The 16,623-nt window shown below is 34.0% G+C and overlaps 1 protein-coding gene across 2 annotated transcripts in view; it reads left to right on the top strand.

Annotated features, from left to right (window-relative positions):
- Positions 1–16,222, top strand: part of LOC145259738 (angiotensin-converting enzyme-like) — a 69,805-nt gene extending 53,583 nt beyond the window's left edge. For both annotated transcript variants that reach the window (XM_080117438.1, XM_080117437.1), the window contains exons 10-12: positions 9,246–9,344; positions 11,007–11,129; positions 14,618–16,222. In XM_080117438.1, the coding sequence (XP_079973564.1) occupies positions 9,246–9,344; positions 11,007–11,129; positions 14,618–14,801 (406 nt within the window). In that variant the 3' untranslated portion in view covers positions 14,802–16,222. The remainder of the gene's footprint in view (positions 1–9,245; positions 9,345–11,006; positions 11,130–14,617) is intronic.
- The last annotated feature ends 401 nt before the right edge of the window (positions 16,223–16,623 follow it).

The following is a 16,623-nucleotide window of genomic DNA, read 5'->3' as shown; positions in this document are numbered from 1 at the left end:
CAAGGTATGTCGGCAGTTCAGAGGTGGCCTGGAGGATATTGGAACATCCCATCTATGAACATTTCCCCCCAATTGTACAACTTTCTGTTCATCTTGAAAATGGGCAGTGTGTCATGTTCTCAGCTGATACTGCTCTGGAACGAGCCCAAGGTCCACCGCCTGCCACAACTTTGACAGCATTTTTTCAACTCTGCCATGAGGATGACTTTGCAAGGGGTCTCAAATACGCAGAAGTCCCTGAGTTTTACACTTGGAACAAATCGACAAAGAAATGGATGAGAAGAATGCGTGGGGTACAAGTTGAAGGTACTGAAAATGATGATGTATGGAAGGCACCATGCATTGGGAGAATCTACACGATTAGTCCAAAAGCAGGGGAGTGTTATTTCTTACGCCTGTTGCTCAATGAGGTTGCTGGTCCAACTTCATTTCAAAATTTGCGAGCATACAATGGTCAGGTGTTTGAAACATACAGAGCAGCGTGCCTTGCTCGAGGCCTTCTAGAAAATGACCATCACTTGCATCAAGCAGTAGGAGAGGCAAGTGCCACTCAATCACCTTCAAATTTGCGAAGCCTATTTGTGATAATTTTAACAGCCTGTGAGCCAAGAAATCCTCTTGAGATCTGGATGGCTTTTCGTGATGTAATATCTGAAGACATTCTTCACAGATACAGGCAAGAAGTTAACAATCCAGAAGCAGATTTTAATGAGGACATCTACAATAAAACTCTTTGTCTAATTGAAGAAAAAGTTCTCCTTATGTGCGGTCAACCATTGGCAAGCTATGGATTACCTGCACCAACGCAAGGGAGAGATGAAAGACTTGCGAGAGAGTATCAACGTGAAGTTACTTATAATCTTGAAGAACTTTCCCTACAAGCAGAAAATATGCAAGAAAAACTGACCGATTCTCAAAGAGAAGTTTACAATTCATTCATGGCAATGTTGGAAGCACAAGGTGAAATGAACAAAAACATGATGTTTCTTGATGCTCCAGGTGGTACGGGCAGGACTTTTGTAATCAATTTGATCCTTGCAAAGATTAGATCCATGAGAAAGATTGTGCTTGCAACAGCATTCAGTGGCATTGCTGCTACTCTACTACAAGGTGGCCGCACTCTTCACAGCACTTTTAAAGTACCCTTGGATACTCATCGAATGGATCAGCCAGTTTGCAAAATTACTGGTAACTCAGCCTTGGCAAATGTAATTAGAGACACCTCTGCAATCATTGTAGACGAAGCCCCAATGACGCACAAGAGTGCTTATGAAGCAATTTACCGAACACTGCAAGACATCACAGGAAACAAGAATCCCATGGGTGGCATTCCAACCTTATTTTGCGGTGATTTCCGTCAAATCCTCCCAGTGGTTAAAAAGGGCACAAGGGCTAACATTGTCAATGCAAGTTTGAAACAATCCTATCTCTGGAGGCACGTTATAGTGAAGAGACTGACTACTAATATGAGAGCCTATATCTCTGATAACACAGCTGCAGCAGACTTCTCAAAATTGCTTCTCCAAATCGGTAATGGTCAGTTTCCTATCACTTCTTCACCTGACACAATTAAGATTCCAACTGCGCTTGGTAAATGTGTCGGTAATCAGAAGCAACTGAAAGACAAAGTGTACCCAGACCTGCAAAACAATGGAAAATCACCGGATTGGCTTGCTGAGAGGTCTATTATTTCGCCATTAAACAGCAATGTGAATCATTTGAACAATTCAATAATGGATGAATTTCCAGGAGACACAAAGCAATACAAGTCAGTTGATTCGGCTACTAATGAATATGAAGCTGTTCACTACCCTGTGGAGTTTTTAAACTCTTTGGAGATATCTGGAATGCCTCCACACATTTTAAATCTCAAAATTGGATCGCCAATCATGATTCTTCGATCCTTGGAACCGCCAAAAACAAAAAACGGAACCAGATGTGTTATCACCAGATTGCACACCAATGTACTTGAGGCCACCATTTCCTGTGGTCCCTACAAAGGCGAAACCGTTCTACTGCCAAGGATCCCCTTAGTTCCATCGGACTCAGAACTTCCATTTAAATTCCGGAGACTCCAATTTCCTGTGAAGGTGTGTTTTGCAATGAGCATAAACAAAAGTCAAGGTCAGACATTTAACACCATTGGCGTAGACTTGACATCAGACTGCTTCAGTCACGGTATGTTCTACGTCTCCATCAGCCGGACAGGAAGTTCAGAAAAACTCTACATTCTGGCTCCAAATCAAAGCAGCAGAAATGTAGTTTACCCTGAGGCTCTTCAGTGAAAAGTTCGAGAAATGGATATGAGGAAAAACTGACATGATCTGATTGTGGTAAGTTTTTAGTATTGAATGTGCAAGATAAAATTTAAGCAAGAGTTGAAAATTACTTCAATGAAAAATTTACTATGTAACATCAAGTAACCTTCCTTTTTGATGAAAATGTTTTGTGAAGTTCCTGATTGAATTTCAGTCACTACAAGAGGTAGTTAAAATGTTAATCACCTTATGCAATCGTTGCTCTTACAACATCAACTTACTGGAAAGGTGCCCACAGATTTTGGTACCCGAGTGCGCAACAAAGCTCCGTGCGAAGCACGGGTATCTTTGCTAGTATATATATATATATATATATATATATATATATATATATATATATATATATATATATATATATATATATAAGGGCGAATGAACTCTTTTTCTGGGTCAACGGCCAACTAGCACCGTGTATATTTGTGTGTGTGTATATGTGTATTGGGGTGGAGAGGGCTCCCGTAAGCTGTGGTGAAGGCAACCTTTCTAGGAGAAGCAAGTCTCTGATTTAAAAAAACCATAAAGCGGGAGACCAGTACCCACATTAATTTTAATATAAATTGTTTAAATATAATTTAAATATAAATTTATAAATATAATATTAATATAAATTTTGAATATAGTTTAAATATAAATTTTAAATATAATTTTAATATAAATTTTAAATATAATTTTAATATCAATTTTTAAAATAATTTTAATATAAATTTTGAATATAATTTTAACATAAATTTTTAAATATAATTTTAATATAAATTTTTAAATATAATTTTAATATAAATTTTTAAATATAATTTAAATATAAATTTTAAAATATAATTTTAATATAAATTTTAAAATATAATTTTAATATGAATTTCTAATATAAATTAATATAAAATTTGAATATAATTTTAATATAAATTTTGAATATAATTTTAATATAAATTTTTGAATATAATTTTAATATAAATTTTTAAATATATTTATAAATTTTGAATATAATTTTAATATAAAGTTTTAAATATAATGTAAATATAAATTTTTAAATATAATTTTAATATAAAGTTTTAAATATAATGTTAAGATAAATTTTTAAATATAATTTTTATATAAATTTTAAATATAATTTTAATATAAATTTTTAAATATAATTTAAATATAAATTTTTGAATATAATTTTAATATAAATTTTGAATATAATTTTAATATAAATTTTCAAATATAATATTCATATAAAGTTTTAAATATAATTTTAATATAAATTATAAAATATAATTTTCATATAAATTTTTAAATATAATTTTAATATTAATTATTAATATAATTTTAATTTAAATTTTAAAATACAGTTTTAATATAAATTTTAAATATAATTTTAATATAAATTTTTAAATATAATTTTTATTTAAATTTTAAATATAATTTTAATATAAATTTTAAATATGATTTTAATATAAATTTTTAAATATAATTATAATATAAAATTTTAAATATAATATAATATAAATTTCTTAATATAATTTTAATATAAATTTTAAATATAAATTTAACATAAATTTTTAAATATAATATTGATATAAAGTTTTAAATATAAATTTTATATAAAGTTTTAAATATAATTTTAATATAAATTTTTAAATAATTTTAATATGAATTTTTAAATATAATTGTAATATAAATTTTAAATATAATTTGTATATAAATTTAAAATATAATTTTAATATAAATTTTTAAATATAATTATAATATAAATTTTTAAATATATTTTAATATAAATTTTTAAATATAATTTTAATATAAATTTGTAAATATGATTTTAATATAAATTTGTAAATATAATTTTAATTTAAATTTTTAAATATAATTTTAGTAAAAATTTTTTAATATAATTTTTATATAAATATTTTTAATATAAATTTTAATATAAATTTTTAAATATAATTTTAAATATAATTTTAATATAAATTTTTAAATAAAAATTTAATTTTGATATTGGAATTGATTCTAATTTTTTAATTTGAAGTAAATTATAATTTGAATTTTAAATTTGCAGTTAATATAAAAAATCAATTAAATTTTGGGTTTTAAATTTACTAAATTTGTTATTAATTTTTTTAGAATAAAATAGACTTTGTGGCCTTGTAGGGAATCCCGTTTTCTCTTCCCTGCAACCTCTTTCACCCAGAAGAGGTGGTGCGAGTTTCTCTCTGCTTTATCGTTATTTTCATGGCAAGTGCTCGACTGAGCTCCAATCTTTAGTCCCCCATCGCCAAACTTTCACAATAAACAACTGTCTAGCAGAAAACACTCACTAATTTCCCTCAGTCTTTATTTGTGCCTAAACCTAAACGTAGATTCCACGAACAAAGCTTCTTTCTTAGAACTGCGCACCTATGGAATTGTTTTCCATTTTCCTGCTTTCCAGCTGACTGCAATATATTTGTCTTCAAGTCTAACGTAAACAAGTTATTGATGAGCCGTTCCATATAAGTTAACAAATTTACCGAATTTCCATTACTAACAATTACTATATTGTCCAATTTCTACTGTACACTCTTTAACCCTTATCGTCGAGTGACCTCTTGGCCTTGATAAGTGGTGATGCCTATGCAAAAAAAAGATTTTCAAAGAATATGCTTAAAATTTATATATAATAAGTTTCCACTCAAAAGAAATTGACACTTTATCACATTAAATAAGGTGGATAAAGGAATATAAACGTATAGTATATCGTACATATAGAATAATAACATTAAATAATAACAGCTAGATTAACATTCATCCGAAGCCAGGAATCGAACCTACAACCATCTAGTTGATAGTCTGCAGTTCTATTCCCGATCTATGGGATCGGCGTTCGTAAATGATATCTACAACGTCTTTATATTGTAACATGATCGTTCTCCGGGAAGAGTTATTTGGTTTGTCAAGGGGACGTTTCTTGAGCTGATATTACGTCTTCGTAATGGCAACCAACTCCCCAGGGGAATAAACGATCTCAAACGATAGGCACATGGATAACAGAAACATCAATGGGTTGATATGGCGTCGGCTATAACCGGCTGGCATGAGTCCGGTCATCGAATCTTCATGGCGTTGTTACGGGCAGACATAAGGGACGTAGTCTGAAAAGAATGCTGTGCTGCAGATATAATGTTTTTCTTTGTGTTATTCCGTTTGTTATTGACACAGCTGAGCTCAAGCTCCACTTCACCCAGGCTGCCCACTTCCTACAGAGGTCCTGTCTACTGAGGTTGAGACTAAAGTAGCCTGGTGTTGGTGGCTGGTCAAGTGTCTTTGCCAACCAGATGTCTAAATATTTCATGAAAGTGTCGGCGGGGGGGGGGGGGCACACTTCTTATATTTCTTATTGCGGCTGGAATACAGTGAAATATTCTTGTGACACTGTAGGTGTAACTGTGGTGGGTGAGAGACTTGATCTTCTCACCGCTGGTGGTGTTCTTTCTACCATTGCTGTGTTTGGGACCCTTCCTTCCATGATTTTTCATGCATAGATGATAATTCGTCGTTCTCTTCGGCGTTGTAGTGAATACAGTTGTAGATCCTCCAGCCTTTCCCAGTAATTCATTTGGTCTACTCCACATATGCTGCTTGTGAATGTTCTCTGGGGTGCTTCCATTTTGCAGATTTCGGTTACTTTTTGTGGAGGTCACAGCTGACAGCAGTATTCCTGCTTTGGGAGGACAAAGGATTTCCATAGTGTGAACATGCACTCACTATTCCTACTCCTGAACGTCTTCATCCATCTCCATCCTGTTAGTTGTCTTGCGACCGCTGTGGTGTGCTCAATATTTTGTGTGAAGGTAGCAGCGTTCCTAATACAAACACCTAGATCCTTTACTACTTCATTTGATATTGTTTCTTGTTGGCCTCATCAGTATCCAGATGTTTCCTTGAGATGATTTTTATTACCATATTGGAGTTGTTCAAATTTGTCTCTGTTTAGAGCCGTGTTGTTGTCATTAGCTCATTTTATAATTTTGTGGAGGTCTTCTTGTAAAAGCCTTGAGTCATGTGATGTGGAGATCTTTTTCATGATTCGTGTGTCGTCAGTGAAAGATGTTGCTATGGTGTGTTCCAGGTCTCTAACCATTATAAGAAACAATAGAGGATCTAATACTGAGCCTTGTGGCACTTGCCTCTGATAAGCTCTCTTCGAATGGTTAACTTTTCGTGTCCCGAGAGGATGCTGTGTATCCATGTCACGAGTTTTCCACAAATTCCGAGCGAGCGAATTTTATGCAAGAGTATACCGATGTCTACTTTGTTGAAAGCTTTTGCGAAATCTATATACACTAGCGAGGGGTACCCGGCGTTGCCCGTGTGTTTGGAGGTGTGTGTGGAAACTACGTGGGGGGGGGGTTTAAAAAAAATTAAGTATGACGATCGAACCCGAACCGTTGAGGCAAAGTTGTAAATTAAAGTGTGAAAAAAAAAAAAAAAAAAAAAAAAAAACGCGCGACGTTTACAATTGCCCCACCGCGAGATGCTAACTGAAACACGTTTGAATTTATTTAATTACTTGGATTTGGCAGGTGCCCGTTTTAATGAGTTAATGGGGTCAAATTTGACTGCGGGATAGTATTTTCCCAAGATGTTATAGGAAAAAGACTAACCCACATGCGGCGAGCGACAAATGTTGAATATTTATCTTCCCGAAATCGAGCAAATTAAATAGACAGGCGAGCTTCGTTGTTAACTGTGAGATATTATGATTTATATGTTATATAAAAAGTTTTAAAAAGTTGTGAAGCGACCGACCGCTTCTCTGAAAAAAGCCTTTTGTAGACATACAGAAAAACCGAACACACACACATACATACATTTTCGCTTTTATATTTATGCATTACGTCTACATTATCTCCATCTTGTTCAAATTTGTCTCCATTTAGAGCCATGTTGCTGTGATTATCCCATTTTATAATTTTGTTGAGTCATGTGCTATGGAGATTTTTTTATGATTCGTGTGTCGTCAGCGAAAGATGTTGCTATGGCATAGAAGAATGCTTGTATAAATAAAGAACATGAACATTTTTATAAAACTATTATTGTTATTTAACAAATGAACATATTTAACTAACCCGATAACACAGCCAAACTTATATCCGTCTGCTTTCGACGGAGTCCGACGCTTCACCTGTATTTTACATTACAATTTAACTCTCTTTTAATGAAAAGAGCGAGAGAAAGCGAGTGAAAGAAGGAAAAAAGCAAGAGTGAGAGAGAAAGAGGAATACATAGATAACATTTTAAAAACAAAACAAGTCGAATATTTTTTTTTAGACACAACCGAATTTCATAAAAACTGTCACTAAAACCTGGTTGATATAATCTGATATTTTTTAAATCATACATCACCTACATGACACGCACAGGCTTCCTCACAAGTACAGAACTAGTTGTGCACAAGGTTAATTAATGCAGAAGTGTTACAGAGGGGGTGGAATTGCAGGTGGCAAAGAGGACGGTCGGCTGTCTCTGGGCTTTCAAAGATGACGTCAAAGGAAAGTCGGGCAGATCGTGGATCCAAATGCTCCGGGAATTACGTCAAATAAGTCAAAATGGGTAGGGGGGATAGAATACCTGGAGACTAGATCTGTGGGACTGACCGACATTAAAAGACAATGTGTAGTGGAATGTTCTGACGTCATCTGTGCCAATAAAATAGAGGCAGCAAACAACGACGAAGGAAGAAGAGAGAGGAGAGTTGCAAAGCAAGGAAAACTGACATTTTTTCCACTGCCAAGCAACCACATCCCCTCCACGCGCCTATCATACTGAAATAGAAAATAAAAACAAAATATTTTATAACTCAGCGAGGTGTGTTTTATTTCGCTTTTATTATCGTATGCAGTGAAAAAAGTTGATTTTCTTTAGAAAGTATATAGATTGAAAAGCACATTGGATGACCGGCCACAGTGAATATATAACAGAAGCCCCATCTTCCCAAAAAGGGAGCTTCTTCATTGTGCCACATTGACTGCTACGCTTAAAGTGCTCAATTTGCTTATTTACAAAGAAATTTGCATGACACTAAATAAGTAACAGGTAACATCCTTTAACAACAGTGTTCTACGCAAGAAAGATGGTGGAGCTTATATAGTCATCCACACCAGATGAGTTTTCAATGTGGTGAAAATTAAGCTCCTAAGAAGGGATATTCTAGATTATGAGAAAAACTTAAAATTGCCCCAGTCTGTAAGAATTCCCATTCACTGATCAAGGACGGAAAAGATGAAACAGATACTACTATTTCACTGTATCACAGTTCTCAGTGTCCCTAGACTAGCATCAATCCTAAGCCAGGAATTGAAATCACAACCATCTAGTTGATAGCTTAGTAGGTAGAACTCATGACTATGGGATCGATGCTCGGAAATGCTAACTCCAATACTTTTTTATAAACATCGATTGCCATTTTTGAAGTGCTCAATTCATTAAACAAAGAACTTTGCATTACGCTAAGTAAACAGGAAGTGGCATTACTTAATGCATTATTTAATGTCAGTGCTCTACTCTAGAAAGGGAAAATAGGTGATGTGGTTTACTTGTGTGTAATATGTCAAGAGATCAGAGAAGGCAAACATGGTGCAAACGGGGAAATATGCTGATATTGACAAAGAATACAAAAAAAAACGAAATGATTTCTTGTAGTAAATCTTACACGATTCAGTTTCAACTTTTATACACTCATCCATAATATATTTCGAGGTAAGACCTCGTTATCAAATTGTAAAATTTTCAAATCTTCTAAAAATCGTCTGGCCTTAAGCACTGGTGATATTGTTTTCAAATAAATGATTTTCACCGAATAGTTTCCTAATTATATACGCTAAATTTCTTTCTAAATTTTGTTACCTGTAAAATGTGTGTCCCATTCTAGTTTTACAGTGATATTACTAACAGTCTTTTTCTTTTGATCCAAAGGCACCATTTTCAAGGTATCCACCCTCCAGTGAGTCGTTCAGAGTTTGATTTTGATCCCGGTTCAAAATATCACGTCGCTGTAAATATACCATATATCAGGTAAATATCAACGTGTATGACATTCACTTTGAGTTTAAAATTTCTTAGATAAATCCCTATTTACCGGCTTCTCCACGAGGGAAGAGTAAGATATATGGTTGATTTTTTAATGTGGTGAAAATCAAGCGGGGGTATTCTAGATTAGGAAAAATAATTACAATTGCCTCAGCCTATAAGGATTCCCATTCACTGACCAATAATGGAAAAGATAAAGTGTACTATCAGAACAGATACTACATCTTGTTCATTACTAAAAAGCCAAGGAGGGAGACCAACATACTGATACTGAAACATCATTTACAAGGTGGAACGATAAAATTGTCGCCCTAGAAAAGACAACATGATTCCAAACCGTTTTTTTTTTTTTTTTTTTTTTTTGTAGACCATCTACTAGTTGGTCAGTTGTGTACAAATCCCAAGAGCGATAGGAGTCCTCTATCATGTCTGAAAGTGATACAATGTTCAACAAGTGAGATCGGAGATGCGCCGCTATACAACTCATGCCCTCTACCGATCCCAGTTATGATAACAGAACCATTGCCAGCACCCTCAAAATGCAAATCCGGATAGTTCAAAGCTTGAGGGCACAGCTCAATGCATTGGACGACCCACGCTTATGGTATTTGGTTTGGTTCTAAGCGAGGGCCACATTATGCCATCTCACATCTTCAAAGTCGGCTGGAAAATCAACACCAAAGTGTACCTGGATGTGCTGAAGAGTGTGGTGATCCTCTGGTTCAATAAGGTGGCCGCTGACAGACCCTGGGTGTGGCAGCAGGACTCGGCGTCAGCCTACAAGTCCAAAAAGACCCAGGCTTGGCTTCAGAAGGAGTGCTACGACTTTGTACATTTCTCTCACTGCCCCCCTTCTCTTCCGCCTGAATCTGCTGGACTACTTCGTTTGGTCATACATCAAGAACGTCACCAACATGACCTCTCACAATACCAAAGTCAGCCTGATCACCGCCATCCACCGAGTATTCGCCAGGCTCCTGTCGGTGCTTGTGGAAAAGATATACTCTCAGATTTAAACCTGTATCAAGGCGGTGATTGAAGCTGAAGGCGGCTACATTGAATAGATGTCAGCTCTACTACATAATCAAGTTACCTGTTAATTTTTTCTATAAAAGCTTTTAAATAAAGCTGTAGTGTTATTTTCTTTAGAGCGACAATTGTATGGTTTTATTCTGTACTTATTAATCTGTTATTAAATTTCAACTGTTTAAAAAGTCTTAAATCATGTTTTGTTTTTTCACCGATCGTCGTGCATTCGTTTATGTTGTTCTGTTGGAACAGTACAACAAGTGTATTGCAGTTGGAGGAGATAACTTTGAAGGGAACTAGATCTTCATTTGTGTACTATCTAAAACGTCTGGAAACTTATTGAAGACATCTCGTATGTAAAGATTTTGGAGAAAGAGCACAAAACCAGAATTACAGCAAGGCTTAGCAATCATTTGAATAATCCCGTTTCAACAAAAACTTTGCCAGGAGCTTCACAAGTTTCATGGGAGGGCTGCCATAAGAAAACTACTTCAATTATTCTCCATTACTTTTTCACACCCTCTGCCTAACTCGACTCCTGTACATATTTGTATAAAATGACGTCACAGTGGGTCAAGTTTCATTGTCCATTTCAAATGTGTTTCTTTTATTTCACAGGTATTTTTTTGGTGCCATTGTGCAATATCAAATTCACGAGGCTCTGTGTCTGGCGGCTGGGGAGTTCGGCCCCTTGCATCACTGTGACATTTTTAATTCAAAAGAAGCAGGAGAGAAGTTGCTGTAAGTTATTGTCTTTTTTCACACGCATTTATTTAACATGCGAAATTTTGCATTTTGTCCTTGTAAAATTGAACCTGAATACTGTGCCATTTTGCTTATTTTTATTCGAGGATAGGTAAGTTCTCTAATCTATGCAAGTAATTTCCACTCACCCACTTACACACACACACACACACACATTTCTACACCAGTCGTTGAATACTATCTGACTGTTTACTGTTTATACTAATCTTGTCAATATTAATAGAACTTAATTTTCCTTAATTCTTGTGCTAATTTCTGGTAGACTAGAGGTTAAATACCAGCCTATGGAGTCAAGTGTTATATGAAAGGGTTGTCCCCTTCTCATGTAAGTAAGAAGACATACTAGATAAGTGAAAATGATATTAGGAAAAGGCTAGAATCGAACCCTGTCGTTAAAGATAATAGATAATGGAGTGTTAGAAAATTAAGTCCATTGTTAATTTTATTAGAAATAGTTAAATATTGTTTATGTCGGAAAAAGAGTCGATTGTCCATTCTTTTAGAAATGTAGATATTGAATATGTCAGTTAAAATAATGGACAATGCGGGGTAATAAAAAAACATTGTGTAAAAGTAGGTTAGATATCAAACAATTAGATTGAGGATTCTTTGTTTGTCAAAAGTGTGTTTGGATAGACATATGTAAATCCACGTGAAAGTAGTCACGTTGGTAAACACATTTCTGACGTCATAAACAAAGGAGATTTCTCAATATAGGGATCTGTGGGTTCGAATTAGGAAGTTGATGAGAGAAAGTCAGTTAGGAGAAATCGAGAGGGGGGGGCGCCCCTTAGAAGCGAAGGGAGGAAAATAGACCATGTAGATTAAAGTTTGAATTCCTGACATCATCATTCACCGCTGGATTGAAGAATAAAAAAGCAACTACGTTTGTAACTGTTGTCTCGTGTCGTCATTCTTTACAACCAAAAAGGTAAATGTGTTTTTATCATCATCTTGTAATGAACTTTGTACAACCCTTACAAGTAATGCGCCTCCTCCATCATCAATAATGTAACTTCCCTCCTCTATATGTGCTGTGGAGACGCCCACTAATTAACATAGGCGGGTGAGTGAGATATATAAAGGTATCAATCACTAATACCGGGGGATTTCGGCAACGACCGTCAAATAGGCAAGACGCCTATGTTACCTCCAGTAAGACATGCAACACGCCACCTACCGGAATATCTCCAACTGAAGTATATCTGAAGACATGTAAATATGTATATAACTTTTTTTCCTAATATGTTATTGTTATACCTTTACTTTCCATGTTCTTGTTAATTATTTGTGCAGACACAACAATATATGTTAACAAGAATCACCCCAGTCTGTGATAAATGTCTCCCTCATTATCATCGTCATCTGTTCTGAGTCCCTGTATTATACGAAACCGTTATATGTGTCTCTCCCAATATGAACTCCCGTCATCTTTAAATATGTACCCCTGCTACACAACACAAGGGTGACTTGACGATTGGGTCTGAATCCCCCAACTGGCAGTAATTATCATTTCCTACATTGATAAGAACGTAAGTTAGAAACAGATGTGTCTTTAGTTTAAAAAAAATTATTATTAATATTTATTTTTATGACATTAATATTTTACATGGACATGACAATGTTTTGGTTAGTTATAAAAGAAACCAATGACCTCATCAGTAAAATGTATGCACTCTTTAAATTATCTCAACTTGCTACATGAATAAGCTATGACACGTTTAGAAATAAAGAATGGCACTTCCAGCAGGATGGAGCACTTCCCCATTATCATCATAACGTAAGAGCATATCTTGAAAGTCACCTGCAAAACAGTTAGGACAAAGAGGAAGTATCGAGTACTGTCTACGCTCACCGGATTTGAGCCCCCCCTGGATTTTTTGGGTTGGGGTGAGGGTATGTTAAACAGAGGGTTCACATAACAAAACGAGCTACTACGAATGAGTTGAAAGCAACCATTGAAAGAAGATGTGTCAACATACCAATTGAACTGATTAGGAACGTTTTCGATTCAATCAGTGAGTGTTGCCAGCTGTTCATGGACCACAATGGCCAATAATTTGAACATTTTCGATAATTAGCTGGTTTCTATATTTGTTCACAGTATTTTGATGTATGGAACTTTTCTTTCTTATAATAAATGTTGGTTTTATGGTCATTTAAAGATTGTATACATTTTATTGAGACACCCTGTATAATAATAGATAGATATATATATAGATAGATAGATAGATATTGAGACACCCTGTATAAATGAAAGTATATCATACTCTTTTTTATTGAGAGTTATTATATAAACTTGGTTAAATCTAAGGGTTCCACGCACACAATTTCAACACACACTTTCATATATCAATCGTTGAATACTATCTGACTGTGTACTAGTTATACTCGTCTAATCGATATAATTAGAACTTAATTTCCCTTGCTTGTGCTTTTAGAAAAGTACTAAAAAAATTTTAAACCTTACAAAAATTTTTTAATTAAATTTTTTTTTTAATTTTTAATTTAAAAATTTTACAATAAAATTGTTATAACTTTTGAAGTTTAAATTTTTTAAAAGTTTTTCGATATTTTAATATTTTTATAAATCCCAAAAAAATTTATTTAATTTTTTAATATTTTTATAAATTAAAAAAAAATTCTTATTTAATTTTTTATATTTTTATAAATTAAAATTTTTTCTTTTTTTAATTTTTTATATATTTATAAATTAAAAAACAGTGATCTTATTTCATATTCTTATATATTATTTTGTATATTTTTTTAGCTTTTATTGTTTTTGTTTCTGTCCCTTCTCTCTTTTATCCCTATTATATTACCCCCATAATAATTTTTTCCCATATATATATATATATATATATATATATATATATATATATATATATATATATATATATATATATCGCTCTGTTTACCTTCGTAACAGGCCAATAAACTCATAAACAAACCATTACCTTTCCTTTTCCAGTTACAAAAATAATCTCCCTCAATCAGTTCCAGGTATTCTCATTGGATGTGAGTCACAAAATCGCTTATTTCGGAATACACAGCTTCATAAATAAACGAACACGCTGGACATTAGAAAACATGGTTACTATCATTTTAACCTAAAACAAATCGATTGTTTTCTTTTTTTTCCATTATTTCCTAAATATAATACTACGTTTACTATAATTTTTAGTACACTGTTTTCGGATAAAACTTAAATTTTCATTGTTCGGAATAATGATGAAATGATAAATACTTATTGATTTTAAATTACGAGTGAATCTACAATCTATCAATCATCTCCATAAGTATATTTCTACGTTTTATGTATATTATCCATGGTTTTTGTGTTGACTCCTCTAAAAAACAATCCTATATTTAGAAATCGGAATCGTTAATTGTATCAGAATGAAGAATTTAGGACAGAATCGGTAATTATATCGGAATCACTAATTTCTTTGTTTGTCTTTTAGGTCGTTCATGCAACTTGGATCCAGTCTTCCTTGGCCAGAGTCTTTGGAAATCTTAACAGGGAGCCTATCTATTTCAACTCGATCAATTAATACTTATTACGCTCCACTTTTGGAATGGCTCCAAGAGCAAAACAAAGATGAAAACAATCCACCTTGGAACGTGGAAGAAAACAATGCCTGCTAACGTTTTATCCGACGTGTATCATATCCCTGCCCTTGGCCTTGTACCTTGTAGGAAAATGAAAGTTCATGGACCTAACCTTTTAGATTTGATTTGAGAGGGTCTACTGATTTATTTTCATATTAAGCTAAAACCCTTCGTATCACCAAAGAGTTCTACACAGTGGAGATCCCTAGATGAAAAGCAACAAACTCAATCAGAAAAATCCCACCCCTACACAGTAGAGATCCCTAGATGTAAGAAGGCCTTCTGCTCTAATATTTTCTTCCCCAGAACTGCTAGACTCTGGAACTCCCTTCCGGGTTCATGTTTCCCAACTGTACTGATATGCAGAAGTTCAAGTGTAATGTGAATAGACATGTTGCTGCTCGACTTCCTACATAATATTCTGCTGCTGTCCCAAATTTTACCCCCCTACATCAAAGTGGCACTGTGCCTTGTTTGGGGTGAAAATGGCATAAAATAAAAATTAAAAAAAAAACGTTGGAAATGTAATGTAATGCTGGGTAGCTTCCACGACAGATGTATGGATTTGCAAACAATAGTCGCAGAGTTAAGTTTTCATTGAGAAATATATGTGACAGAGTTATTGTCTTAAGTCGTTTCAACTTGAGGGAGAGGGGGAAGGCTGGAGAGCCTGGACGACTTGAGTATCGCATTCGTTCTGATTAGTTTCTCTGCACATATGTTGCAAATTTCAGATCCACAAAACTGTGATATTGGCGCTGCTGGTCAGAAGCATTTTGGGAAAATGTTATCTAGTTCGAGGGAGAGAAAAAATGAGTCTGCTAGCTGAAAGAAATAACTGAACATTAAGTAAAGAAGACATTTTTTTTATCTTTTAAGAAAATATATTTTACTTTTCTATACCCGTCACAGCTGCTAAATCATTTGATCAACCGAATTTTGTTACATTAGACTTGCAACCGAGCCTCCCCCCACGGACAGCCGTTGTAACTGATGTCAGTCCTTAGATACACCCCTTGTATTCGGTGAATTCCTAACTCCGAGGGTGGGGGGTTTTCACTCAAAAATTACCTCCTCTACTCCATTGACTATTCCTCCTCAATATATAAGTCGTCATCAACTATTTTGCATTAACTTTGATGCACTCCTCGACTTTGGTTATTAAAAAAAAAAAAAGGCAGACGTTCTACTTGTTGTTTAACAACATGTTTATTATGACTAAGAACTCAATCGGAAAGAATAAAAATGAAATGGCCAAACAAAATTCGAAAGGTTTTGTCTGGAATCTTTCCTTTTTCTGCAAGACTTAAGGCCACGATCATGAATATAAACAGGGTAGATCAGAAAAATTCGAAATAATAATGAATAAAATTTTAAACTTTTTTTCTTTTACATCTTTCAAATATCCAATAAAAAATATTTTTGTTGAATTTAATCATTCAAATTCTTCAGACTACTGTTCTTATCCTGAGTGTTATTTTTGCCCACTAAAAATGTTTGATTCCCACTTTCATATTAAGTTGCAAAATAATGACTGATTAAAATGAACAAAACAAAAACAGAAAACTCATCTAACTGCAACCATTGTAGTACAGCCTCCTATTACATTCACTTTTTAAACAAGGATTGGATTTGGGTTCTTTGGACTACTGTTCTCGTCTTGAGTGTTATTTGTACAACGTTTCGGTCGATGTAATCTCCGACTTTCCTCACGTGTATCTTGTTGAAGTCGGGACTCTTTCTGTTGAACTGAAGAATATTTTATGTAGAACTTGAGAATTTTGAATGGAATCTTTTATTTAATCAACAGGAGTAGCATGCTCCCATTTTATCAGCCATGATTGGGTGAAAATCATAA

The sequence above is a fragment of the Euprymna scolopes genome, chromosome 35 (genome assembly GCF_053919585.1).
Source record: "Euprymna scolopes isolate OS-2025 chromosome 35, ASM5391958v1, whole genome shotgun sequence".
NCBI classification, from domain to species: domain Eukaryota; kingdom Metazoa; phylum Mollusca; class Cephalopoda; order Sepiida; family Sepiolidae; genus Euprymna; species Euprymna scolopes.
The sequence above is the reverse complement of the archived record's forward strand: the minus strand, read 5'-3'. Positions and strand labels throughout refer to the sequence as shown.